This window comes from Martes martes (genome assembly GCF_963455335.1).
Source record: "Martes martes genome assembly, chromosome: 1".
Taxonomy (NCBI): Eukaryota; Metazoa; Chordata; class Mammalia; order Carnivora; family Mustelidae; genus Martes; species Martes martes.
The window spans coordinates 145,740,936-145,768,172 of record NC_137888.1 but is presented as its reverse complement, the minus strand read 5'-3'; the positions used below and the strand labels follow the sequence as shown (position 1 = coordinate 145,768,172).

The following is a 27,237-nucleotide window of genomic DNA, read 5'->3' as shown; positions in this document are numbered from 1 at the left end:
CAACCCATTCATTCACTTTGATGATGTCACGTACTGTGGAAATGGACAGGACCGTGTTCTTTAAGCTTCCACAGTCTGGCTTCCATTGAAGCCAGCTTGGAAGCTTCACACAACACCCCTGGCTATATGAAACCTTGTGCGAGAAGACAGTGTACTTTTTCTTCTCCCAGGAAAAGGCACAAAGTTTTCCATCATCATGCTTGGCAAGCTATATGGGTAAACACCGTTCTGGGTTCAGCCTCTGACTGACCCTTAGATGAGCTACCAACAGAGGTCGCCATGAGTGTGTCCTGTGAGCGGGTTCTTGCAAAAGAGCCGTGAGCAGAGTCCAGACCAAAAAACAAAATGCCCCACAAAACTACAGCCAGTATCTAATAAGTTGAGGAATATTTGGGGCTTCCTCCAGAGTGGGGTAGAACCCGGAGGCCCCATCCCATACCTGATTTTTGTCCCTCCTTGTCCCATGGCTAATTAGTGCAGTCGGAATGGGATCAGCTCAGATTGAGGTCTTTGCTCCACAGGAGCTGTGAAATCTGCCCCAGGTTTTCACTTCTGCTGGCCTGTGCACCCTCACAACCCCCAGCCAGTCCTACTTCGCCTGCCCTTCTCATTCTGTCTTCCCTTGACTCTTAATCATAAAACACATGGACATGTGCAAAGCTTCCCCCACCCCCCGAACCCCCGGGGGCTGCTTTTTTTTTCTGGCGTTCAGTGGCCTCATTACCCAGGATTTTTATTTCGTAGGAAATCCATGTCTTGTTCAAATGATTTGCCTGTTTGAGAATTTTGGTGGCGCCCTGCCCTGCCCACCCCAGGGCCTTCCTGGTCTTTCTCTCCAGATCCCTGGCCATTCACCTCTCGCCAAGGCTCTGTTGTTCATTGTTGGGCCATTTGCACCCAAGTGAATGTTGAGATGCACTGCACAGTGCTTTGACCATTGGAGTTCTTTCCCCTCACTGTGTCTTCCAAGGCCACACCCGAGTAAGGCTATTCATGCCGCCCCCTTGTAATTCCTGCTTGTGCCCACATATCCACCCCAAGGAACGAACCACCCCATGTGGCAGGAGTGAGACTGGGAAGGAGAGCCAACAGAAGGATGCCTTACCGAGTTGGCCGTCCCTGTGTGATTCTTGCCTTGGTCCCACAGAACTGTCTTGGAGAAATGATCTCAGAGAAGTGACGTAAAACCTATCTCAGAACAGTTTGTCCTGGGAAAGGAGAACAGATGTATCCCCTGACTCCTGTGTCCCAGCGGGTAGGGTAGGGTAGGCACTGTCCTGCACTTGTGGGTTACACATGTGTGGGTGCTGGCTGGGGTCCCTGGCAATGTCCACAGGAAAGCTCCCACATGAGAGTCATCAGTGGAGGTCTGGAGCACAGCTGTGTGGTTACGATGGCATGAAGTTGGTCACAGCCCTTGCAGGACTGGCACTGCGGTGATGGCTTGTATCAAGACACACGTGAGGCCCAGAGGATGTAAAGTGTTGCATAAAAGAGGGAAAGGGGTGTCTGTTACAGCAACATAACAGTAAGAGAACGAAGTCCCAGAAGATTACAGAGGGCATGGTGACCGTTTCATTTAATTACAAATAACCACTGTAGTTATATGCACTTTCTAGGCAATCCATATAAATGTAATAGAGCTATAGAATAAGAAAAGCAAAGATGTGAATGGAAGAGTCGGCAGGTTATGCTGGGAGGAGATGGGAAGTTTTTGCAGTGTCACAGTTCAAGGTTAAACGTTGCGCTGCGCCCCGCTGCCACAAGAGGGCGCGCGCTACTAAGTGAGGACGCGTCCGGCGGCCACCCGCGCGGCCGCCGGGTTTTATTTTCGCCAGAGGAAAGCCGGGGCCAGCTGCAAGTGGGGTGGCAGGGCACCAGCGGGGGCGCCTGCGGGCAGGGGACCCCGGGGACTCCTCGGGGAGGGCCCCCGCCCCGCGAGTTTCGGGAGGAAGCAGGTGCCAGCCCGCGAAGCCTCGACGCACGCCGGCCTCAGCCCTGACTTCCTGCTGCCGGCAACCTCCTTCCCCGGACCCCGCAGGGTCGCAAACCGAGGGCCCGCGGGCTGCGCGAAGCCTCCGCAGTGTGGTTCGGCTTGAAGCGCGTCATTTTGAAAGCTCGTTTGGCAGCCTTTACAACCCGGGAAATGTTTAGCCTGAAAATCCAGACTTGCACTTCTCTCGGGCACTTGGGCAGCTGGCCGCCCTGGGCTGCCGTCCCCCTCCACGTGCACACCCCCTTCCCTGGGCAGTGCGGGTCTTTCATAGTTTGGGTCAGATGCATATTCCGCGGGACCGTTATTCTGGCTGTTAGCGCCGTCAGAACCGAGCCGAGGGGTGCACTTGATACCGCGACATTTCCTTTTTTGCACAACTCGGTGTGGAGTTAACCCCGGTCTTTCTCGTTTGCGTAATTCTCACGTACGGAAAACACGACAGTAAAACCCCAGCGAGCCACCAGTCGCCTCATTCACCTTACAAGGTCCACAGGCTCCAGTTCCCTCCCGGTGGCCTTCAAGAGGAGGGCCCTCGGGGTCCCCTCCCCCGGGCCGGAGCTGGTTGCTCTGGCCAGGGCCCCGGAGCCCAGCCTGGCAGCTCCCTTCCTTTCAGGGGGTTCGGAACGTTGGTTGGTTTTTGTTTTTTGTTGTTTTTTTTTTTAAACAGAAATCCCCCTTCTCAATCTAAACCATATGGAAACTCCACTATATAAAACAGGAAATAGGATATTAGTATAAATAACCAATTTATAGTTATATATACTGTAAGAACGGGATTAATTTGAAAAGCCCCCAGTTTGGCATGTAAGACCTCTTATCTGGATTCATTCCCCTGCTTTGTCTTGGCTGTGCAGGGACAGAGAAATTCTGGTTCCATCCAGGACACGGCAGGTTCGGAGACACTTGACTCAACACACTTGGCATCTTCCTCACTTAAGGGCGCCAGGCCAGAGTCCCCTGAGACTGCCCAAGGTGACGGAGCCTGTGGGGGCAGCAGGAGGGTCGAGGGGTTCTAGTGTCAGTGTTTGTTACTGAGAATGGAGAGTGTGTGGCTTAAGGGGTTAACATATTTTGCACATAAAATCAGACCTCCATGAGCCGCCTGAAGCACCCCTGAGGGCTCACAGGATTTTCAAAGTGCTGGTTGCTGTGGAGAGGGCCCAAAGACCCTTGTGTTTCCAAGGCAACAAAGTTAGCTTTTCATGCTGGGGAGGTGGCCTGGGTGGGAGATGGTGGCACAGGGAATGGGCCAGCTCTGGGTCATCTGAGCATCCTGGCTGGAGAACTGAACAGGTAAATGTGTCTGGAAGGGAAGCTTCTAGCTCATGGCTGCAAGCACAAGGAGTGTGTCAGGCCAGGACCTCCCTCAGGAGCACACTTGTTTCCTTCTCTGGGCCTGTCTGCAGACACCAGAGCCAACTGTCTGTGGAGGAAGCCAGCTGGCCTAGGCCAGCTCCGCCCTGGCCATTCCCGAGGCCCCCAGGGCAGGGTGGTCACAGGCCAGGCCCAGGAGAGGGCCAGATCTGGCCTCAAATCCCAGCCCTTTTGCCAGCCTGGCTTCCCACTCAGCTTTCTCCCTGGGTCCCTGCTCCACTGCCCGTCTGTTCAGGGTAGGTGCGGGCATTTTACTGGAGCCCAGAGCAGCCTGCTGGAGAGAACCACACCAAGCCTGTCTCAGAGGGCCTCTCCAAGCAAGTTTTTCTTGTGGGTGGCAGAGGCTTCCCCGAGGGAGAGCACCACTCTCCATCTTCCTTCCTTCCTTCCCTCCCTCCCTCCTCAAGGCTTGTAAGGCAGGCCCAAGGAGGCTCTGCTTGACAGGCTTCCTGTGGGAGAGGCTGTGGGCAGACCAGCTTTGGCCTCGTCTCCCAGTGCCCCTTCGAGCCACAGGTGCCAACATGCTTCTCTGGGGGCTCAGGTTGGCTCCTGACTCCCTGTCCTCCCTCCGGGGCCCAGTCTTCCCTCCTCTCGCATCTTTACTGCCCAGTGGGTCCCTTCTCACTGGGAGCTGGGGAGCTAGCGGTGGAGTCTGCGTTACACACAGGCACCACCCCTGGGCTGATCAGTCTCACACCCACATCCTGCAGCCTAGATTCTCTAGCACTGGTTAGCACATGGCGCCGGCCATGCTGCCAGCATGGGCTGGGTGGCACCTAAGGGTCTGTCTTCCCCCGCGCCCCAGGTAGCTCTCCCAGCTGCTGAGGTGCCTAGACAGAATGTCTTATATTGTTGTTTTTTTTTAAATTGTGGTAAAAGATACATAAAACTTACCAGTTTAACCATTTTTAGGGGTGCAGTGCAGTGGCATTAATTATGTTGTTGGGCAGCCACCGCCACCATCCAACTCCAGAACATTTCATTCTTCCCAAATGGAATTGTACCCATTAAACATGAACTCCCCGGTACCCTGTCCCCGGTCCCTGGCCACTATAATTCTTTCTGTCTCTGACTTGTAACTTCTCTAGGAACCTCCTGTAAATGGCATCAGACAGTTCTTTTCCTTGGTTGTCCGGCTTATTTCACTCAGTATCATGTCTTTGAGGTTCCTCATGTTGTGGTATGTTCCAGAATCTCCTACCTTATTTATTTTTGTTAAAGGGCTGCTTGCGTGGCTCTTGAATACTGCTTTCTGTTTGTGTGTGAACAGTACTGGCTTCCACCCTTCACCACCAATTTACTCTGAAAATATGCAAATCTGCCTCTGCTGTTCTCCTTCCCCGGGGAGGGGGTGGTGTGCACACACACGGGTGGGGCTCCCAGGCTTCCCCATGAGCTTTGTGGGTCCCATCACTCTACTCCTGGTTGACAGCCTCGGTTAATGAGAAATCCTTGTGCAATTGGCCAAGTCAATTATTTTATTACAAAACACACACACACACACACACACACACACACACACACAAAACACACACAGACACACACACAATGGGAATTAAGGCTGAGGCCCGAAAGGAGCCAGGATCTCCGATCTGGGGACAGGCTGACCACAGACTGCTTCTGCAGATGTGCCTCACTTAAGAAAGAGGGTCTCTCCCAGAGGGGCTTTCCAAGCTAGATAAATTAGCAGATGGCTTGGTTTCTGTAAGGGGACTTAAGGCGGCTTCACTCCCTCTGAGGAATGTGAAGCAGAAGCAGATTTAGGCAGGCGTTTCCAGAAACCCCTCCCTCGTGTGTTAAGTGGGGTCATTGGTCCCTGAGGCGGTTGGTTCCCAAAGCAGGAGGGAGAGACCGGATCTCCCTGGAGGCTGGTCTTCTTTCCCAGGCGGGGAGGACTATTCTCCAAGAAGGACTGGAAAGAGAGGCTCAGCGTGGCTCCAGAGCCCAGGACACCCTCCTGCGTGGATGGGGCTTTGGCTCAGGAGCTCAGGGTCAGAAGCCCTTCATGGGGCCTGGCCCACTGACCCTCCTGTCTGCAGGGCCTCCAGCAGGGCCGGCCTGGGGTCACACTGCTGCATCTTGGGAAGGAAATGGCAAAGTCAGGCGGCTGGCAGGGCAGGGCCCACACAGAAGCCACACAGCAGGCGCCAAGCCCAAGTTGGGCTCAGTGCACTTCCTCCCCCACCCAGCACCAACCGCCCTTGGAGTGATTTTAGTCTTTCTGAATACACTTCTCAAAGAGAAAAAAAATTCAGTAGTGCAGGGAGGATTTCTCTTCCTGCTCCCCATCTCCACCCAGGCATGTCCTCAGAGGGACTTGAACTGCCTTAGCTCCTTCTTTTGGCTCTTCCTTCCCGAATCTTAAGCCCTATGTTTCTGCCAATATTTACACATGTATCACCTTCAGCTGTTACCTAGTAACACTCTTCTCTACTTTTCATCCTTCATTTTTTCTTTCCTTAAACAGGTTGACCAAGATATATTCCATGTACCATACAACCCACCCGTCGAAAGTGTACACTTCTAAGGTTTCCACATATTCACAGGACGGCACAAGCACTCACCACCACAACGTGAAAATGTTTCATCCCTTCCAAAAGAGGCCCCCTGCCCATCTGCCATCCCGTTCCCCAGCCCCTGGTCACCCCCCCCACCTCCGTGAGGCCCTCCCCGCCATCTACTTTCTGCCTCTTGGGATGAGTCTATTCAACACATTTCCCATCAATGGGATCCTACAGCCTGTGGTCTTTTGTGCCTGGGTCCCTGCCCTCAGTGTCCTGTTAACTGTCAGCAGCTTCTGGAAGGAAATGGAAGCTCTGATGAAACAAGCCCTCTGCGGGGCAGCTCGACCTCCAGACTGTACGCGCTCTGCTATTTTGTAGTGTATTCTTTTAAATGAAAAGAAGAACAGAGGAAGGAAGGAAGGCTGGAGTAGAGAAGGGAACTAATCAAAACTGTTGGCTCAAGTTCTCAGTAGTGTTACTTCTAGGAATGTATTCTAAAGAGAGACATTATCAGGGATGAGTATGGGGCTATATTTATAAGGATGTTCTTTACAACACTGTTTAGTAGCAAAGAGTTAAAAAAACAAACCAAATGAAACATAATGACCCCAAGTAGGAGACAAACTACGACACAGACGTGCAGTGGGGTTAGTGCCACACCATACAGCCATTAAAAGTGAAGGAGAAGAGGGGACCTGGCTGGCTCAGTCAGTGGAGCGTGTGACCCTTGATCTCGGGGTTGTGAGTTCGAGTCCCACATTGGGTACAGAGGTCACTTAAAAATAAAATCCTGGGGCGCCTGTGTGGCTCAGCGGGTTAATCCTCTGCCTTCAGCTCAGGACATGATCTCAGAGCCCTGGGATCGAGCCCCGCATTGGGCTCTCTGCTCAGCAGGGAGCCTGCTTCCCCTCCTCTCTCTGCCTGCCTCTCTGCCTACTTGTGATCTGTCAAATAAAATCTTTTAAAAAAATAAGAATAAAAAAATAAAATCTTAAAAGTGAATGAATGAATGAATTCATAAATGAACTCTTTAAAAAAAAAAAAAACAACATGTTGGAGAAGAAATCCTCAACCATGTGGGGAAAATGCCTGATAGGTAATTAAGTAGGAGAATAAGACCATGTTACGATAACACAAAAAGTCTGATCCTTTAATAAAAGCAACATATATATCTATAGATCTTTATACCTATCTATGTATCTTTATATCCGTCCATCCATCCCTCCATCCAGAAAAAGGAAATACTGGAAGGACAGACACCCAGCAGCTGCTCTTCCTGGGTAATGTGATGACAGACGGTTTTCATGAAAATTTTTTTTCTTTATGTGCACTTTGTAAATTCTCTGCACTTCATTTTTGTCATTAGGAAACTGATTTAAAGAAAATGCTTCAGCATGAAAGGCGGACATGTGAGGGTGTCCCGGGGAGGCAAGGGCAGAGGGTCTTGGGTTCCACCTTTCCACCTGGGCCCCACGCCTCAAGGCCTCCCCTGCAGTGGGGCCCTTCCCTGTTGCTGACTGAACTCCACAACAGGCCATCGTCCTGTTCCCCAGCAGAGGGAACTTTCAGAGATCGCCTGTGTTCGGACACGCGGAACTCACCTGTTGACTGGGTCACACATGAGATCTTGTAGGACATCCAGATGCTCGCCAGGCAGAGGAAGGTGGCCACAAAACCAAAGATCTGCACAGGACAGGGAGGAGAGGAAGTTCCGAGGCCCGGGGCCGATCACTCAGGCTGGCCTTTATGTTTCTCATTCCTGTATCAGCTGAGGGAGCCTGAGGAATCGAGTGACCTGACACCTGGGCCTTGCTCAGGTGCACGGCCAGTCCCCAGGCCTCCCCCAGCAGGGCCCTGGCTCAGGCCTGGCCCTCAGGCTCTGGCCTCCACCCCCTGGCCCTCCTCACTCCAGGCAACTTCAGGGCCCACGTTCGGGTTTGTATTTACAACTGAGCTAAGGCCAAGACACTGCACAAGACAGTTACTGGGCTAATGAAAGAGGACAAGGTGGAACTGTACATTTCAGTAGGGGTTTTTACATTTCTAACGTTCAAATGGACTTTACTGATGGGGCAGTGTTGCATTTCATTCATAACGGCTTTCTGTTCTGTCTTGCTGTCTAGCTGTGTACTAATAGCCAGAATCGAGGCCTTGATACACAGTTTTGTTTGCACATATGTCAACAATCTTAGACTAAAATCAGTTGAGGCAGCGCTCCTTCCCTTTCTGAGGCTCCCCGCAGTGCTCAAGTGGCTAACCTCGCCGACCTAGGAAAACTGACCCAGCCCAGTCCAGCTTCATTTAAAGAGGAGGAACAGGGCCCCCAGAGAGGAAAAGGGCCTCAGGGCAGGGCTCCTCCAACGGTCCAGAGAGAAGCGGGTGCACCCTCTGGTGTCTGTCTGGCCCTTCCAAGCCTGAAGCCATTTCCTCACCTGTGAACACCCACAGTAGCTCTAATTTACTGACCACCTACTCTGTGACCGCCCGTGTTCTAAGCCCATTAGGGGTGCTGTTCCCTCCACTCCCACCACTCTGCTAGGTGGAGGCTGCTGTTACCTCCCATCTCCCTCATCTGGCAGCTGAAGCCATGGAGGGACAGCAAGCCAACTCCTTTGCCTAGGGCCCGGAGCCAGCGAGGGCCGGACATGGGACGTGGGCCCTAGGGACCTGGCTCCAGAGCCCAGGTCGACTGTAGCCCGGGTGTTCCCGGACTCGCCAATGGCTTCAGGCTGGTGACGTGGCCACAACTGTGAGCTGACGTGCAGCAGGAACAGCCCGGGAGCAGCCAGAGACCAAGGGCACGGTCTCCAAGGGCCTGATTCGCTTTTCAAGCCCCGCTGCTGGTTTACAGAAGCGTCTGCCCCTTCTCCCCACAGGCCCACACCCGCCTTCCCCTCCCCCAGGCCCCTTTCCTTGGCTCCTCTTGTACTGATTGTCTACAGCACATAATTAGCCTACTGGAGTCCATCCTGGCCCCTCATTGTCTGTTCTGCACAATTAGCACATGAGATGCCATCCCAGGCTCCTACTGTCTGCACTGTATAATTGAACAGTTTATTATATCGCTACATCACGCTCTTCTGGATGACAATGCCTTGTTTGCTCATTGTTTCATGGGCCTTGGCTTTGACTCTACACTGGATGACCTTTTTCTTATAAGCAAGGATCGTATCTTTTAATTTCTTCTGGCTTCCCCATGGCCAAGGCTTTGTCCTAAGCACCAAGATGGTGTATGATAAATGGGGCTTACTGGGATCCCAGGGCTAACAAAAACAGTTGGGGCAACCTGAATCATAAAACCCAGCAGGAAGCTCCCCATGCACCAGTCTCCTCTGTGTCTCCCTCAGCCGCCTGCCTGGGCTGGGGCAGGTGGGAAGCTGGGGGTGGTACCCACCCCTCTCATTGGGGACTGGGGCGGGGTGTGGGGCACTTAAGCCCATGAGTGTTCAGAGGCTTGGTGGCCCCCTGTATCGATATGCTGCCTGTGCCCCCCTTTGGAGGACAGACCCCACCCCTCAGTGGAATTCCAGGCATTTAACCCACTCCCAGCCCAAAGTCATGAGACTTTTGCTAACATGTAAATGAAAGATTGACTATCCCATAAAGCTTTTCTTAAAATTCATTTAAAAAATTAAAGATGCCTGGGTGGCTCAGTCAGTTAAGCATCCGACTTGATTTTGGCTCAGGTCGTGACCTCAGAGTTGTGAGAGGGAGCCCCGTGCCGAAATGGAGCCCGCTTAAGATTCTCTCTCTCTTCCTCTGTGCCTCCCCTGCGTTCACATGCACCTGCTCTCTCTCCCTCTCTCTCTAAAAAAAACTCATTTAAAAAATTTAATCTGCTCAATAGTGAGGCAAATCAGGCCACCCAACTGTAACCAGTTAGCTGAATCAGAAATCAGATAACAGTAATCTATAAGCCTTTTAAAAATAAATACATATACACATACATACCCCTGTATGTATATTTGCTTAGGTGTGGTAAACAATGCTCCCACATCACTGTATTTTTAAACACTTCCATGCTTCTATTCAGGCTATCGGATGGATTAGTTTTCACCTTTGAAAGGTCAAGGAGTGTTGTTTCTTTCTTTTTTTTTTTTTAAAGATTTTATTTATTTATTTGACAGAGATCACAAGCAGGCAGAGAGGCGGGCAGACAGAGAGAGAGGAGGAAGCAGGCTCCCCACCGAGCAGAGAGCCCGATGCGGGGCTCGATCCCAGGACTCTGAGACCACGACCTGAGCCGAAGGCAGAGGCTTAACCCACTGAGCCACCCAGGCGCCCCAAGGAGTGTTGTTTCTTGACCTGAATACTGTTACAAATAAGGACCAGCAAAGCTAGGACTCATGGCAGGTATCACTGATGGATCACACGTGCTCTTCCCCTGGGCCCCAAAGAGGCCTTGGGATCTTTGCATAGCTCTGAGGCAGCCATCAACGAATGACCCAAATGGCCCCCTGATGTAAGGAGTGGCTGGCTGAGGGAGGGCCGGGCCACTGGGGCCATCTGACTGTGCCAGGAACCCTGACCAGCCACCTGCTGAGACCCTTTGCTGTGGGCCCAGCTCTTTGGAGGCTGCTGTTGGCTGGATCAAGGTGGGTTCTGATGGGCACTTTTCTGGGAAAGAAAGTCCCCAGGAAACAATCCCCTCCCTGCCCATCAGGAAGAAAATGCTCTAGAAGTGAATTCATTTGTGAAGGTTCCCCGAGACCATCCTTACCGCTCCAGCTACCAGTCCACTCTGGCTGTAACTCTTGGAGGCTGCCACAATGGAGGCGATCAGGAGGAGGAGGGTACCGATCAAATAGTGCAGAAGTTCCTGGGGACAAAAACAAAGCAAAGCAGTGGGTCGGGAGGTCCACTCCTGGTTCTCAGAGACAACTGGGCACAGAAGAGAGGAACAGAGGGGAGGGAGTAATACCACCTCTTCTCATGGCATCCTGACAGGAGCAGTTAGCTCACAGGGAGCAGATGCGGAAGGCTGGCCAGGATGAGGCCCCGCAAGACAGAAAAGGAGCTGGGCAGGCAGCCAGAGAGATGACAGAGAGAAAGGACACTTGTCGTGTGAGGAGAGATATCCACTAAGGTCTGCTCCACTCCTGAGAGCACTCTGTAGACAGTACCCTGACCTCCGGCCAAAGCTACTGAGAAGCAAACAGCTTCTCACAACTCCCAGGCTGTAGAGTTTAAAGGAAAACGCCAGCTCTGAGAAGCAAAGCCCCTTCAAGAGGTGTGTACCTCTCCCTGCTTCAGAGAAAGTTCTGGGCTAACGATGTGCTGGCTTTGCTGGCTGCCTGGAGTGCCCCCCGCTCTGGGAACAGTTTTAGGTGTGGACTTGAGGAGCTGGCCCGCTCAGACTTGGAGTCAGAGCTTGGAGTGAGGTCAGGGGCCTTCTGTGAAGCACTTGTGGGGCTGGGGAGAGCTGACTTTCTGGCCCCTAATAAGCGTCCTCGCTTTGTCCTCATTTCATCATCTCTCTTCTCTGTTCTCCAGAAGTGTGCCCTCAGGCCACACTGCTGAGGAGTGTGTTAGCTGGGCAGATTCCGCCTCTGCTTCCCTCCATCTGCACCCCATTCACCCCTCGGGCTCAAAACGGCATCCCTGCAGGCCGTGAATGAGGCTGAACCTCGGTCATTCAGCAGCAGGGTAAGGCTTCCACCTTCTTCCTTCTTCCTCCCCATTAAACACCAGATCAGAGGAGAACTGGGGCTTAGGGCCACAAGAGGACTCCCTCTGGATCCGGAGTGTATTCATTTTTAGTTGTCTTCCAGAGGATCCAGAAATTAGTTCTTTGCACAGTTCTGCCCATCAGGGCAGGCACCTATTAAATTTTGGAAAAGCATTCCACTTTTAAGCTGCAGCTCATCTGAAAGCTGTGCAAAATCAAAGACCCCTATTTCTCCTTTAGTGACTAGAAAGGACTATCAGAAGGTAGACCACAGAGATTTTGACTGAAGAGCAGATTAGTAACTGAAGTTCCCTACCTCCAAGATTCTCAAATGAAGAAAGGAATACGACACGGGGTGAGAAAACTGACTTGAGAGACTGCTAAATGGAAAGTGCCTCCATAGTGCCCCATCAAAAATGTGGGGCTGAGCTTACCTTCCAACACATACTCCCCCATTCCTGCCCCCAGCCTTTTTCTCTCCTGTGGGAATCTCTCCTCCAGCTGCTTCATTATCAACATCATTATCAGAGGAGTTGTTCTCAAAAGCAGCAGAAAGGTGCCATAACTTTGAAAGGGGCCTCATAAGGAGCCTCATAACTTTGGAACACAAAAGAAGTGTCTCTCAAAATAACATAGTAGATAATAATACTGAATGTGAATAATTCAATAATCCAATCAAGAAGTGGAGGTTGTCAGATTGGTTCTTTAAGAAAAAGGTAACAGGGGTGCCTGGGTGACTCAGTTAGTTAAGCGTCTCAGCTTGGGTCTCGATCTCAGAGTCATGAGTTCAAGCCCCATGTTGGGCTTCACACAGGGTGTGAAGCCTACTTAAAAAAAAATCCAACTATATGCTGTCTGTTGGAGAAACACTTTATACTCAAAGATACAAATAGACTGAAAGCAGAAAGAAGGAAAAGAGAGGTCATTCAAACAGCAACCAAAAGAAAGCTGAAGTCGTTCTACTAGTATTGGGCAAAAATTTTAAAACAAAAATATTACCAGAGATAAAGAGGGATATTCTACAAGGACAAAAACGGCAATCTATCAGGAAAACAGAACAATTACAAACAGGTATTCACCTAGTAACAAAGCAACAAAATACATGAAGCAAAAACTCAGCAAAATGAAGGGAGAAATAGGTAATTCAAAAATAACATTGGAAGGGGAGGTGAACCATGAGAGACTATGGACTCTGAAAAACCACCTGAGGGTCTTGAAGGGGCGGGGGGCGGGAGGTTGGGGGAACCAAGTGGTGGGTATTAGGGAAGGCACGGATTGCATGGAGCACTGGGTGTGGTGAAAAAACAGTGAATACGGTTATGCTGAAAATAAATAAAAAATTAAAAATAAATAAATAAATAACAGCTGCAGACTGCTGTACCCCTCTCTCAATGACGTGTGGAACAACGAGGGAGAAGACCAAGAAGGAAACAGAAGACTCAATGCTGTAAGACAACTAGACCTAACAGGCATCGATAAAACACTCTACCCAACAACAGAATATACATTCTTCTCAAATGCATATAAGATATCCTCCAGGAGACACTATATGCTAAACCATAAAACAAACCTCAACAAATGTGAAGGATTAAAATAATATGAAGTATGTTACTCAACTACAACAAAATGAAATTAGAAAGCAAGAGCAGAAAGAATTTTCGGAAACCCACAAATACCTAGAAATTAACACATTCCTAACTACTGGGTCAATCAAATGCAGAATCACAAGGGAAATTAGAAAGTACCTGGAGATGAATGAAGAGGAAGACATAATATACTAAAAATTATGGGATGCAACTAAAGCAGTGCTCAGAAAGAAACGTATAGCTGTGCATACCTACATTGAAAAGGAAGAAAGTTTTCAAATTAACAACCTAATCTTCACCTTAAGACACTGGAAAAAGAAGAGCAAACCAAACCTAAAAGCAAGAAGGGGAAAAAAAGGACTGAAGCAGAAATCATGATACAGGGACCAGAAGAGCAATAGGGAAAGCTAGCGACACCAACACTGGTTCTTTGACATGATCTTTGTTGATCTACAAAAGAGCCAAACCTTTAGCTAGACTGATCAAGAAAAAAAAGAGAGGGGGCACCTGGGTGGCTCAGTGGGTTAAAGCCTCTGCCTTCAGCTCAGGTCATGATCCCAGGGTCCTGGGATCGAGCCCCACATTGGGCTCTCTGCTCAGCAGGGAGCCTGCTTCTTCCTCTCTCTCTGCATGCCTCTCTGCCTACTTGTGATCTCTGTCTGTCAAATAAATAAATAAAAATTAAAAAAAAGAAAAACTAGAGAGAGAATAGATGACCAGATTCAAATGACCAGAATCAGAAATGAAAGAGGGTACATGACTATGGACCTTACAGAGAGGTAAAAAGGATTTTAAAGGAATACCATGAACATTATATACCAGTCAATTAGAAAACTTAGATGAAATAGACATATTCCTGTAAAGACACACCACTGAAAATGACTCAGGCAGAAATAAACAATCTGAACAGATCTATAACAAGTCAAGTTTGAGTTAATAATAACAATAAATTACCTACAGGAAAAACCCGGGCTCAGATGCCTTTGTTGTAAAATTCTACCAAGCATTTAAAGAACAATTAATACCAATTCTTCATAAACTCTTCTAAAAAATATAAGAGATGGTAACACGTCCCAAATTACTCTTGAGACCAGTATTATCCTGATAACAAAAGCAGACAAAGACATCACAAGAAAACCACAGACCTATATCTCTTATGAATACAAATATAAAAATCCTTAACAATATACTAGCAAACCAAATCCTATAGCTACATATAAACTGAATTATATATCATGACCAAATTTAAAAATTTAAAATTTAAAAAGAATTTATCCTAGGGATGCAAATGTGTGATCCACATATGAAAATCAACGTAACATACCATATTAATAGAATATTAAGGGGAAAACCCCCAAATGATTATTTCAATGAAGAAAAAGCATCTGATAAAATCTAACACCTTTTCATGATAAAAACATTCAACAGTGGTGTCTGGGTAGCTCAGTAGTTAAGCGTCTGCCTTCGGCTCAGGTCATGATCCCAAGGTCCTGGGATCGAGGCCCGCATCAGGCTCACTGCTCAGTGGGAAGCCTGCTTCTCCCTCTCCTACTCCCCCTGCTTGTATTTCCTCTCTCTTTGTCTCTTTCTCTGTCAAATAAATAAATAAAATACTAAATAAATAAATAAAAACATTCAACAAAGTAGGACTGGAAGTTAACTTCTTCACTCTGATAGAGGACATCTACAAAAATCCATAACATCATAATTAACGATGTTATGATGGAATGCTTTCCTCCTAAGATCAAGAACAAGATAACGATGGTGTGGTCTTGCCGCTTCAATATTCATCTGATTTCTTGCAGTAAGACAAGAAAATGAAATAAAAGGTATCCAGATTGGAAGGGAATATGAAACTATCTCTATTCATAGATGGCATAATCTTATATAAAATCCTAAGGAATCCATTAACAATCTGTTAGATCTAAAATGAGTTCAGCAAGGCTAACGATATAAGATCAATATACAAAAATCTCTTGTATTTCTACCCACTTGCAATGAACAATCCCAAAATGAAATGAAGAAAATAATTACGTTTGAAATATCATCAAAAAGAATAAGATACCTAGGAACAAATTTAAGCTCCCCTCTCCCAAAAAGCACAAAACTTATACTCTGAAAACTACAAAACGTTGTTGAAAGAAATCAAATATCTAAATAAATGGGAAAATCTTCCATGTTCCTAGGTCATAAGACTTAATAATAAGATGGCAATATTCCAAATCAATCTATAGATTCAATGATTTGTATTAGAATCACAGCTGACTTCTTTGCCGAAACTAAAAAACTAAAACTAAGAAACTAAGAAACTAAAAAGCTGGGGCACCTGGGTGGCTCAGTGAGTTAAATCTCTGCCTTCGGCTCGGGTCATGATCTCAGGGTCCTGGGATCCAGCCCCACATTGGGCTCTCTGCTCAGCAGGAAGCCTGCTTCTCCCTCGCCCACTCCCCCTGCTTATGTTCCCTCTCTCCCTGTCTCTCTCTGTCAAATAAATAAAATCTTAAAAAAAAAAAAAAAACTAAAAAGCTGATTCTAAAATTCATATGGAATTTCAAAAATCCAAAACAATCCTAAAAACATGGGAAGATTCATAATGCCTAATTTCAAAACTGGCTACAAACCTACAGCAATCGAGACAGTGGGGCAAGATCAAAGAGAGGGTCCAGATGTAAATCCATGTGTTTACGATCAACTAATTTTCAGCAAGGATGCCAAGACAATTCAATGGGGGAAAGAACAGTCTTCCCAACAGATGGTGCTGGGACAATTGGATAATTACCTCCAAAAGAATGAAGTTGAATCCTTATCTCACACTAGACGTGAAAATTAATTCAAAACAGACTGAATATCTAAGTGTAACAAACTATAAGAAGAAAACATAGAGGCACACCTTCATGATCTTGGATTTGGCAATGGTTTTTTAGATTTTATACCCACTTTTTTATACCAAAAAAAGAAAAGCAGTTACATTAGATCTCATTGAAATTAAAAACTTGTGCTTTAACAGACACTATCAAGAAAATGAAGAACAACCAACAGAATGGGAGAAAATGTCTCCCAATCATTTATCTGGTAAGGGACTAAAACATACAAAGGACTCTGAGAATTGAGAAATAAAATGACAACCTAATCCAAAACCAGCCAAAGGATCTGTACAGACTTGTCTCTGAAGAAAATTCACAAATGGCCAAGAAGCTCTTCAAAAGATGACTGACATCAATGGTCATCAGAGAAATACAAATCAAAACCATGAGCTACCACTCCACATTCGCTAGCATGACTAAAATCAGAAGGTCAGAAACTAATGACTGTTGAGAAGGCTGTGGAGATACTGAAACCCTCATACACTGCCAATGGGAATGTCAACTGGGCAGCCACTGTGGAAAAGAGTCTAGCCGCTCTTCAAACAATGAGACATAGTTAGCATGGGGTCCCACAGTTCCACTCTCAGGTATCTTCCCAAGCAAAATGAAAACATGTCCACACCAAAGACTTGTAAACACGAATGTTCACATCAGTGTTAGTCATAAAACAGCCAAAAGGTGGAAATGACCCAAATGTCCATCCATGATGAACGAATAAACAAGACATGGTCTGTCCTTCCAATGGACTATGACTTGGCTATGAAACAAATGAAGTACTGGCCTACACTATGACAGAGATAAGCCATGAAAACACTCTGCTAAGTGTAAGAAGGCAGTCACAGAGGAGCACACATGTGATTCCACTTACAGGAAACACCTAGAATAGGAAGATCCACAAGACAGAAAGTAGATCAGTGGTTGCTTTCAGACTGGAGAAGCTGAGAGGTGGGAGAGTTGGCTAAAGGCCATGGGGTTTCTTTCTGAGGCGAGGAAAATGTTCTAAAATTGACTGTGGTGATGCTTGCACAACTCTGGGAGTATGCTAAAATCTGCTGAATTGTACATTTTTTTTAAAAGATTTTATTTATTTATTTGACAGAGAGAGAGAGATCACAAGTAGGCATAAAGGCAGTCAGAGAGAGAGAGAGAGAGGGAAGCAGGCTCCCCACTGAGCAGAGAGCCTGATGCGGGGCTCGATCCCAGGACCCTGAGATCATGACCTGAGCCGAAGGCAGAGGCTTGACCCACTGAGCCACCCAGGCACCCCTGAATTGTACACTTTAAATGGGCAATCAGATGGCATGCGAACTATATGTCAATCAGACTATTTAAATAAATAATAGAGTGGGAAGAAAAAAATCCTGGAAACTTCTGAAATCTTTCCTCAGACTCTGCCATCTCATTTAACTGAAAAATCTTGTCACAACAGTATGACCACCCATGGCCTTTATCAGCTTCCTCCTCCCACCTCATGCACACAGATGTCCCCTTTTCTGTCCCTTGAGAAAACACATGCACAGCTTTCTTGTCACTGGAAGAAACCGGCGGGACATGGGCAGCGATGCCTGCCAGACAGTGAGCAGTTCAGGGCTGCAGCAGGAAGAGATGATGTGGGGGGCTGTGGGGAGGGGCAGATGGGACAGACTCCGTCGGGTCTCAGGGCCCCAGCTCCTAACCTGACCTCTGGGAGCCCAGAGTGGGGCCAGGCCACCCCCTTACCGACAGGGGCCAGCTGATGCACGTGAGCAAGCGGTAGAGGCGGAACAGGTGCACCAGATAAAAGACGAGGATCATTATCAAGTTGCAGATGGTGACCACTTCGAAGTAGCTGTAGGCACTGTAGCTGTACCACACGGAGCTCCTCACGCAGATGAAGGCAATCAGCAGCGTGACCTGGGGCAGAGATACAGACACGTCAGACAGAGGCCCGCCCACGAGGGATGCCCAGGGACCCAGCAACAGCGGCCCGCGGAGGAACTGCTTCACTTCTGGCGATTTCCTGACAAACTAGCTGCGAGGCCGGAAAGGGCCAAGTTCCCAGAGCGCACGCTTTTAAGGCTGAAGTGCATTATGTTTGCCTCAGACAGAGGGCAGGAACGCAGGAAAATAACCAAGCAGAATCATTCCATTTATTTCCCTATTAGGTGGAACTGTAGGAAGTTGCCAATATTGGACGGTTTTTAACCCACAAAGATGGCGACTCCTATGTCACAAGTTACCAGCTGGCGGACGGTAAGTTACCATTTACTGATGCCCGATGTACATGATCTCCTGGAGGCCTCACAGAAATCTGCCAGGGAGAGGATATCAACCCCATGTTCATATTTGGGAAACTGAGGTACACCGGTTCAGTAATTAGTCCAAGGCTACCCAGCTCATAAGCAGTGGAGGTGAGATTCGAAACCCTAGTCTGTCTGACTCCAGGGACCTGTTCCCCTGTGTCAGATACAGTTTTGCCTTCCAAGAATGTAAGCCCTCCTCACAGACAAGCCGAGGAAGGAGGATATGTTATGAAACACAAAGGAATCCTGGTTATTCAAGGCGTGCTTGCTCACCACTGGGCATGTGGTGAGAGCTCACCCAGTATATTGTTGCAAATGAATGACTGGGCAGAATTAATAAATTAATGACCTATTAACGAATTAACAGGTGAGCAACAAATGAATGCCATGGGAGAGCAGAATGGAAGAGGAGAGAGAAGATCCTGAGTTTTTGTGAGGGCCACTCAAAAAGAGTAAAATCTCATTCACCCCATGTAGGGAATAAACCACTAACACACACAGGGCTAAAGGTATGGAAAACCTTGGGACCAATTTTAAAAGTACACCTAATTTCGGACAAAGTGGATTTTTTACTGCTGCTTTCCTATAGAACAGTGAGCAAAGATGTGCGACAGAGAGACTTTGGGACACTCGGCAGTGCCTCGTTTGGTTGTCACCACTATGGGAGGTTTCTGTGGGCATTGAGTGGGGAGAGGCCAGGGGTGCTGAGTACCCCATATGCATAGGACAGTCCCCACAACAAAGAACCATCTGGTCTCAAATGTGGCCCAGCAGAAACTGCTATAGAAGATGTGAGTGTCGGGGCGCGCGGGTGGCTCAGTGGGCTAAGCATCTGCCTTCAGCTCAGGTCATGATCCCAGAGTGTTGGGATCAAACCCCACATCGAACCCCCTGCTCAGTGAGGAGTCTACTTCTCCCTCTGACCTTCACCCCACTCATTCTCTCTCTCTCTCTCAAAAAGATAAAATCTTTAAAAAAAGAAAATGTGAGTCTACAACGAGCATTAAATCATAAAATGGAACTAAAACCGGTTAAAAGGTTAGTACGAAACATACTCTGTTTCTGAAGCCCCCTAATCCACTCTGGTAAACTCCTCAGAACAGGCACAAGGGCGAGAAGGGAGTCTAGCCGAAGATGAAGGCTGGTGCGAGGAGTGCTCTGCTTGCCAGATCCGAACAGCGGAGGGACTCTGACACAAAGGGACCCTAGACATTTGCCTATTCCCCGTTGCTAATGAGCAAAGTGAGTATTTTCATTTTTTCGGTTCCTCTCAAGCCAGCCAGCCTTGCTAATATAATATAATGATTCATGCCCTGAGGTTGTTTTAAAGCTCCAAGGGGAGCTTTGCTTCACCCCGCACTGGGCGTGATCACCAGGGCTTTGCTGCTCATCAGTCCCCATTTGCAGGCCCTGGGTCTACGGGTCTCCCCACCTCCCGCTGACCCCCCCTCCCACACAGGGGGGCCTTTAGGGCCCACCTTAAAATGCAGAGAACTCAGGATTGTGCAGCGCCATTCCTAGGGAGAGAAGCAAATCTGTGCCTAATTTAATGCAAAGACTAGACTAATCTGTACAACTCTTCATCTGTGACAGTCACCTCTTTCTCATGGTGACACAGAGATGTGGGAGTTTCCCAGTGAACAGGGGGGTCCGTGCAGGTCTTCCCCTCTGAACTCCCAGGGCTGAGGACCTTGAAGCAGCAAGGATGTTACTGCTCTACCACAAAACCATCTCAGACCCGCCTGGAAAACATTCTCCTGAAGGAAGACATCCAGAATTCTGTTCAATTGGCCTAAGGCCACCTACCACTTGCTCTTCTTCAAAGAATCCCAATTTTGGAAAATCTCATTTAGACCACAGATGGCATACACTAATGCATGCAACTAAAAGCTTCCTTTTTGTCCAATAATTCACCCATTCCTACTTTAAATGGCCAGCATCTTGGCCAGCGCAACTAAAAAAAAAAAAAAAAAAAATTAACTGACATCTAAACTTTTCAGAACTCTTCTAGGCCAGCAAGTAACCTCTGCAAATGCTGGAGACCCCTGAGTCATCTAGATCAATACTCTGGGGGCAGCCAGAAAGGTGCAGAAGAATGAGCAAGCCAGACCATCGTGGAGAAAAGGCCCTGGGGTATGGCTTCCCCCTACCCCGGCCCCCTCGCTGTAACCAGGGCCCCCTCAGACCTCTTCTTGTTTCCAGTTAGAAAAGCAAATCAAAAACACAGTGGAATGCAGACAGCCTGAAGGAGGAGTTCTGATTTCAGGGCTGAGTGAGGCAGGCTGGGAGGTTTCCGGAAGGCACTTGTGGTTCTGTTCAGAGTAACTTAAATGTGACACCATCCAACGGACTAACTTGTTTCCCTAGGGGCCCTCTAGCCCCCCTCATAAAGATATGTTCTTTTATATCAAACTGCCATGAAAGTTGCGAATAAAATCTCTAGCACACACGTCCGGGGGTTTAAAAGGAATGCTGAGTCCCCTCCACCCAGAGCCAGGGTCTCACACCCCTGCTGTGGCACCATTCAGAATCGCTGGAATCATCTCACATTGAAACACCCCCTCTGCCCCCTAACTGTGTCGCTTCTGACTTCATTCTATCGGAGTTCTTACTAGCGGGAAGAGATGATTTTTGTGGAAGCAGCAGTGGGTTTAAATTGCACAGATGAGGCAGGCTGACATCACCAGAGAAATGTCCCTCCGCCAGAACTCTGCAACTAAAACATCCTGGTCTCCCCAGCCAGGCGCCAGGCAGCTTGCTCGGGTTCTCAGCCTGGGAGGGGGTCCCTTAAAGAAGAAACCACCTGCTGCCTGCAGTCTGTGCCCTCGACCACTCCCTCAAGCAGGTTTGATCTTCCCATGCACCTGCCAAGTCTGGTCCACTGAGCGTTCCGGCATCTGACTGAAGATGGCACCAGACACCTTATATTTCAAGAACCCCAGGCTGGATGCAGGCAGGTCACCCAACCCCACCTTCTCATGGGGGTTTTTGCCCTGACCTTGGAATAATGTTTCAGTGAGGGAGACAGGCAGGAAAAAGAAAAGTAGCTGATCAAAGCCAACATCAAAAGGTCTCAGACCCAACTCTAAGAGGCTTTTCTGGAAAAGCCTAGGAGATGAAAGCCAGGCTTGTTCAAAAAGTCAGAGATGGGTTGAGTCAGTGATTGCAAAGTGCATTTGTAGATGCAGACGGGCCCATAAATGACTTTGCTTGGCCGTGGGCAGGCAGGAAGAAGAATTTGATATGCTTCTAACTTCTGAATTCTGCCCTGCGGTGGGCAGAAATTTCCCCCCACCTTCCTGTTAAAGCCCCCACTGGCCATCACCACCAAACAGCCCTCGGGGAACCTCATTAACACCCACGTGCAAGAGAACCCTCTCCAGCTTACTTCCTCTGGATCCCCATCTCGCTCACCAATATCAGACTCTAGGTGCAGGCTCCTTCCCATTCCCCCATGCTCCAGCACACAGTTCTGTTCTGTATCCAAGAATAAAAAATGCCATCAAAAGCACAAGGGAGGGGCACCTGGGTGGCTCAGTGGGTTAAAGCCTCTGCCTTCAGCTCAGGTCATGGTCCCGGGGTCCTGGGATCGAGCCCCATGTCCGGGCTCTCTGCTCGGCGGGGAGCCTGCTTCCCTTCCTTTCTCTCTGCCTGCCTCTCTGCCTACTTGTGATCTCTGTCTGTCAAATAAATAAAAATTAAAAAAAAAAAAAAGCACAAGGGAGGGGGAATAATCCAAAGAACATGATGTCAAGGGTCCTCAGATGCAGGTCTCAAGCAGGACGCTAATTAGTGTACTGGGTTCTGACTGACCATGCAGCAAAGGACCTGCAGCTTATTAAAAACCAAATATGCTTGTCCAGGCTGGGACTATTTCCATAAGGACACATAAGAAACTGGCCGCCTCAAGGGACAACTGATTATTTAGTGGTTTTTCAAATTTGCTATTTTCTTTTCTTGTATTATTAAAAAAATCATATACTAAGCTGTAAAAAAAAAAAAAAAAAAAAAGCATCCTTTTTTTAAGGACACAACTTGGAGATCTTTAATGGTACAGATTTACCCTTTGCTTTCAATTGGCTGCGGCTTTATTTGACCCAGTGTTTCTCAACCTCAGTACTACTGGCATGTGGGGTTGGGTAATTTTTTGGGTGGCCGCTATCCGGGAGGATGGTTAGCAGGATCCCGGTCTCCACCCACGAGGCAGAGCCCTTCCCTAGGTGCAAGAACCACAAATGTCTTCAGATGCTGGCAAAGGTTGTCGGGGGCAAAGAACCGCTACCTTAAACAACCTTTTGCTAAGGGGTATTTGTCTAATCCCCAGTTTTTTACTAATATATACAACCCTGCAAAAGAATATCCTTAGACACGCCTCTTTATGTACGTATGAACATTTCTGAAAGGTTCTCCGAAGTGAAACTGACGTGGGAAACAGGCAGAAGAAAGTTATTAAACTTCCTTACTATCTAGAGCCCACTGACAAGTCCTTGAAACAGGCAGAGTGACATTCCTCCAGGGATTCATCTGCTTCCACCTTAATACTTTGCGAAGAGCAAAAGGCAATCCTAGCCTGACCGCTCCCCACCCCCAACCAGGACCCTGTGGGTCTACTTTAACATATAAAAATTCCTTTGGAAACTTCCTTTATCTCTAAACCCTCCAAGATAAGTGCTGGCAATCATCCCCAAGCATATGGCCCACTGATCCGTATCTGAAGGGTCTCATGACTAAGGTTTTTATTAGACGGTAATAAATGACCTTTTCCAACAACAGCTAGCCCCTCAAGGTCCTGGAAACCTTGCTTCCAAAATTCCTTAGAGACTTACGCTACCCCTGACCCCATCCCAAGTTACAAGTATATAACGGACCACTCCTCACAACCCGGGGGCAGCAGCTCTTCCTGCCCACGGGTCCTGTCCCCATGCTTAATAAACCACCATTTTGCACCAAAGATGTCTCAAGAATTCTTTCTTGGTCATCGGCTCCGGACCTCACCCCACCGAACCTCACTTATAGTCTAAGACTTCATCAAAATGAGTAAGTGAAAGCATGTTCTCATTGAAGATTTTGATGTTTGCTGCCAAAATGCCATCCAGAAAAAGAGGAGCTTCCCTGCACAGGTTACTATCAGCATTTACAAAGAAAGGAAATGGTATCTTGTTATTTAATCTTCATCTCCCTGATTACTAGTGGATTGAATACCTTTTTGTAAGTTTATTAGTAACTGCCTGTTCGTATTTTCAGCCTATTTTTCTCTTGTTTATATTTTTATTATGGATTTGATATATTCTAATTAACCTATTAATCAGATTAATCTCCTATTACGGAGATTGCAAATATAGTCTTTCCATCGCCTTTATTTTTAGTCTTTTTGTTTTACTGAAATTAAAGTTTTTTATGCAGTCAAATCTATGTGTCATTTTTTATAGCTTCTGGGTTTTGTGTCTGACGTTCCACCTGCAGACACAGCCACCGCTGGTCCCAGCTACCTCCACTTCTCTGGGCACACTGGGACCCCAGGGTGCCTCACGGGCTGCCCCTCAGGGTCCCAGTATTCGCTCTGATGGAACCGTTGCGATTGACACTGTATCTCCTTGTTTGTTGGTTAAATGTGTATTTTCTTGTTGGTTACCTTGTTCACTATCCTTCTCCCAACTCCTCTAAGGACTATGCTGGTTTCACTCTTACTCTCTCTGCTCCTAGCAGAGTGCCCTGAACATGATAGGTATTGAATTCAGCATCAGGTGAATGAATGATTTCTGGGGTCATCCTGTCATCCTCCATGACAGCTCCACGACACTCTATTGCACTAAAACCCCAAAACCAAAAAACACACAAAAAACACATGTCTCCCTCCCTTACTGGCCTCAAGTGCTTTGAGAAGAGAATTGTGCTTTTTCATTAAACTTCACTTGGGAACCTAGCACAATGTCTGGCATGTAGAAAAAAATGAATGACTTTTGGAGACTACTCTCAAACACCTTTCCAAGTCAGCTGAATGGGCTCATTAACTACCCCGGGGGCTCTGGCATTCAGGCTCTCCCAGAGAATGGGGTGTAAAGGTTTCCAGACACCTTGTTTGTGATGGAGCCAGAATATTCTCTGCTTGTTATTCAGGCCAGGCCATGCTCCCCTTGTCCCTAATCGATTTTCCACCACAGAGCCTGGATGGCAATCTAGGCAAGCATCATGTCACCCACGTCACCCTGCCCTTCACTGGCAAAGGTCATCAGATCACACTTAGCCTACTGACATAGAACGTTCAACTTGTCAAAAACATCCTCATATCAGAAAGGATCAGAGAAGCACAATGGACATTTATTAGGGAGCAACCTTGGTGGTTTGGTGCTTAACTGAACCAAACTGAAACCATTTTTTGTTTGGTTTCCAAGTCAGTTTCTCTACATCGTTTCTCTTTCAGTATCTGACCCGATTTCCTGGTCTCTGCTGTGGCTGATTGAATTTCAAGAACAAGAGCAACGTCCTCTGCCTCTTGCTCCTGCTGTTACTAGGGGAGGACCCGCGGCTTTGTCTAGGTATGAAAGTGGAAGGACAGGGCCGGGGGTGGTCACCTCCCCGAGAAATGGGTCATCAGGGAGGACCGGGGCAGCTGAGACAATGTGGAGACGCCACAGGGGATGGGAGGATTCAACCATGAAGAGAAAAGCCTAATGGCATGGCTCCCCAGAGGCAGTACCTAATGCTGACCACGCACGGTGCACTGAGCTCGAAGTGCTTTACGACTACTCACCCATTTTATAATGCGGGTTCCCAGAAAGGAGGCTGAGCTACGGAGACAGGAAGCAGCTTTGCACCAATCCCCCAGCTAGTGAGTACACACGCCGGCTTGGACCTGTGCCTGCCCGCTGCAACGCAAGCTCCTGGGCACCTGCAGCGTCCCGTTGCCATGGCAGCCATGGCCAGAGCCCTGGGAGCTGCATCTCCCAAGGGCACTCCAGCCTCAACACTGGCTACTGAATGTGTCTCAGCAAAGTGAACGGGACAGAGAGGAATGGCTGGGGTGGGGTGGTTTTTTTTGTTCTGACTTACACTCCTTTCTGTTGATGCAATTCAAAAATGATTTCCTACCTCCTTTGTGCTAGGCACTATTGACAGAACCATTATCAACATAACAGACAGTCCCTGCCCTCTTGGAGCTTACAATCTAAAGGAAGAGACAGGTAAACACCCACATCTATGCCATCACAAATTCATTATGAACTTTTCAGAAGGAAAAGTACAGGGTTTTCCAAAGATCACAAGAAATTTAGAAGAACTTGGGGCACCTGAGTGGCTCAGTGGGTTAAGCCTCTGCCTTCGGCTCAGGTCGTGATCTCAGAGTCCTGGGATCCAGCCCCATGGTGGGCTCCCTGCTGAGCAGAGTCGGTTTCTCCCTCTCCCTCTGTCCTGCTTGTGCGTGCTCTCTCTCTCTCTCTCCGTTTCTCTCAAATAAATAAATAAAATCTTTTTAAAAAAGAATAATATATAATATAATAATACATGATAGAGCTTGAAAGGGTCTGCAGGCTAGTGCCATGGAAACCCCTGAAGGGCGAAGGAAGTGCTGGCAGAGGCCAGGCAGGAGGCATGGAGGCCCAGGGAGTGAACTGCGAGCCCTTCAGGGTGAGGAAGCCACAGCAGTGACAGGCACCTCCTCCTACTGAACACCTACTAGGTGCCAGCTGGTAGGACGCTAACTCATGTCACCCTGGCCCTGCCCCCCACCATATTCAGGTCACACCATGCCCATTCGGGCCAGGGGTGGGTCAGTTGCCACAGATGGTGGATGGTGGAGCCAGGAAGCAAATCCAGGTCTTCCTGACTCCCAAGGCTCTGTGAAGAGCGAGTCTATTCCAGAAGGATGGGTTGCCATGCCTCGGTGGCTTGAGCTAGCACGCGTCCCTCCCAGGGTCACTGTGTCTGCTCCCAAGTCAGCAAGCAGGAGGAGTCCTGCAGGGGCATTTGAGAAGGTAGTGATGGGTGGGTCGGGGGGTGGGTGAAGGAGGGGAGGCACAGCCCACCTTTCCTTCCTCTAACGTTTCTTTTTTTTAAAGATTATTTATTTATTTATTTGACACAGAGAGAGAGAGAGAGAGAGACAGCGAGAGAGACAGAGAGAGAGGGAACACAAGCAGGGGGAGTCGGAGAGGGAGAAGCAGACTTCCACTGAGCAGAGAGCCCAATGCAGGGCTCGAACCCAGGACCCTGGAATCATGACCTGAGCCGAAGGCAGACGCCCAATGACTGAGCCACCCAAGCGCTCCCTCTAAGGTTTCTTTAAGGAACTTTCTCAACGTGCTCTGGAGAAATCTGAATTGCACTCTTGCTCAGTAGCTGGCCCTCCATGAGATCGGTGGAAGTGGGGGCAGGAAGGGAGAAGGGACAAACCCTCTTGGGGGAAAGGAGAAGGGGAAAAGGGGGGCTCGCAAAGAGAGGACACAGAGCATGGCTAGCGGGGGTGTCCAGTCCCCACAGCTTCTATGTTTCTCATGAGAATTTCCTTCCTGCCATGTTTTCTCTTGTCACAGTCTGTGATGTCACACTGCCCTCCCTGACTTGCTCTGCAAATGACGAGTGCTACCATTTCTAAGTTCTTACTCTTCCTCTGTCTGGGCCCTGGGCTAAGTGCTCTGCAACTGTTAAACAAGTTCACCCTCTCAACAGTCCCAGTACAATTATCATTGTCCCTTTGACGAGGAAATGTGAAGCACAGAGAGGTTAAGCAACTTGTTCCAAGTCACAAAGCCAGGCAGAGTTACTGCAGGCCCTGAATCTAACTACCCACTACTCTGCCTCCAGGACCTGCGTGGTTCTCATCACAGCCCCTCTCTCCGCTCCTGGCCCGTTTCTGGCATGGACTTGAATCCTTTGTCCCGACTCCCTGCAAGCAAGCACAGAGCATGGCCTAGGACTCTGCATGACAGAAGGGAAATCCTACTCTGCTTCAGTGTCCGTCCCACTGG

The 27,237-nt window shown here is 48.3% G+C and overlaps 1 protein-coding gene across 4 annotated transcripts in view; it reads right to left on the bottom strand.

The window, feature by feature from the left end:
- The window catches only part of CMTM7 (CKLF like MARVEL transmembrane domain containing 7), a 79,420-nt gene that overhangs the window by 17,027 nt on the left and 35,156 nt on the right, over positions 1 to 27,237 (bottom strand). Inside the window, exons 2-5 of one of the 4 annotated variants that reach the window (XM_080800098.1) lie at positions 17,712 to 17,885; positions 10,595 to 10,693; positions 7,476 to 7,557; positions 4,827 to 5,448 (exon numbers count right to left, since the gene is read on the bottom strand). In XM_080800098.1, the coding sequence (XP_080656224.1) occupies positions 5,435 to 5,448; positions 7,476 to 7,557; positions 10,595 to 10,693; positions 17,712 to 17,885 (369 nt within the window). In that variant the 3' untranslated portion in view covers positions 4,827 to 5,434. Of the gene's footprint in view, positions 1 to 4,826; positions 5,449 to 7,000; positions 7,558 to 10,594; positions 10,694 to 17,711; positions 17,886 to 27,237 lie in introns of those variants that run through there. The other 3 variants (XM_080800097.1, XM_080800099.1, XM_080800096.1) reach the window with 3 other exon arrangements.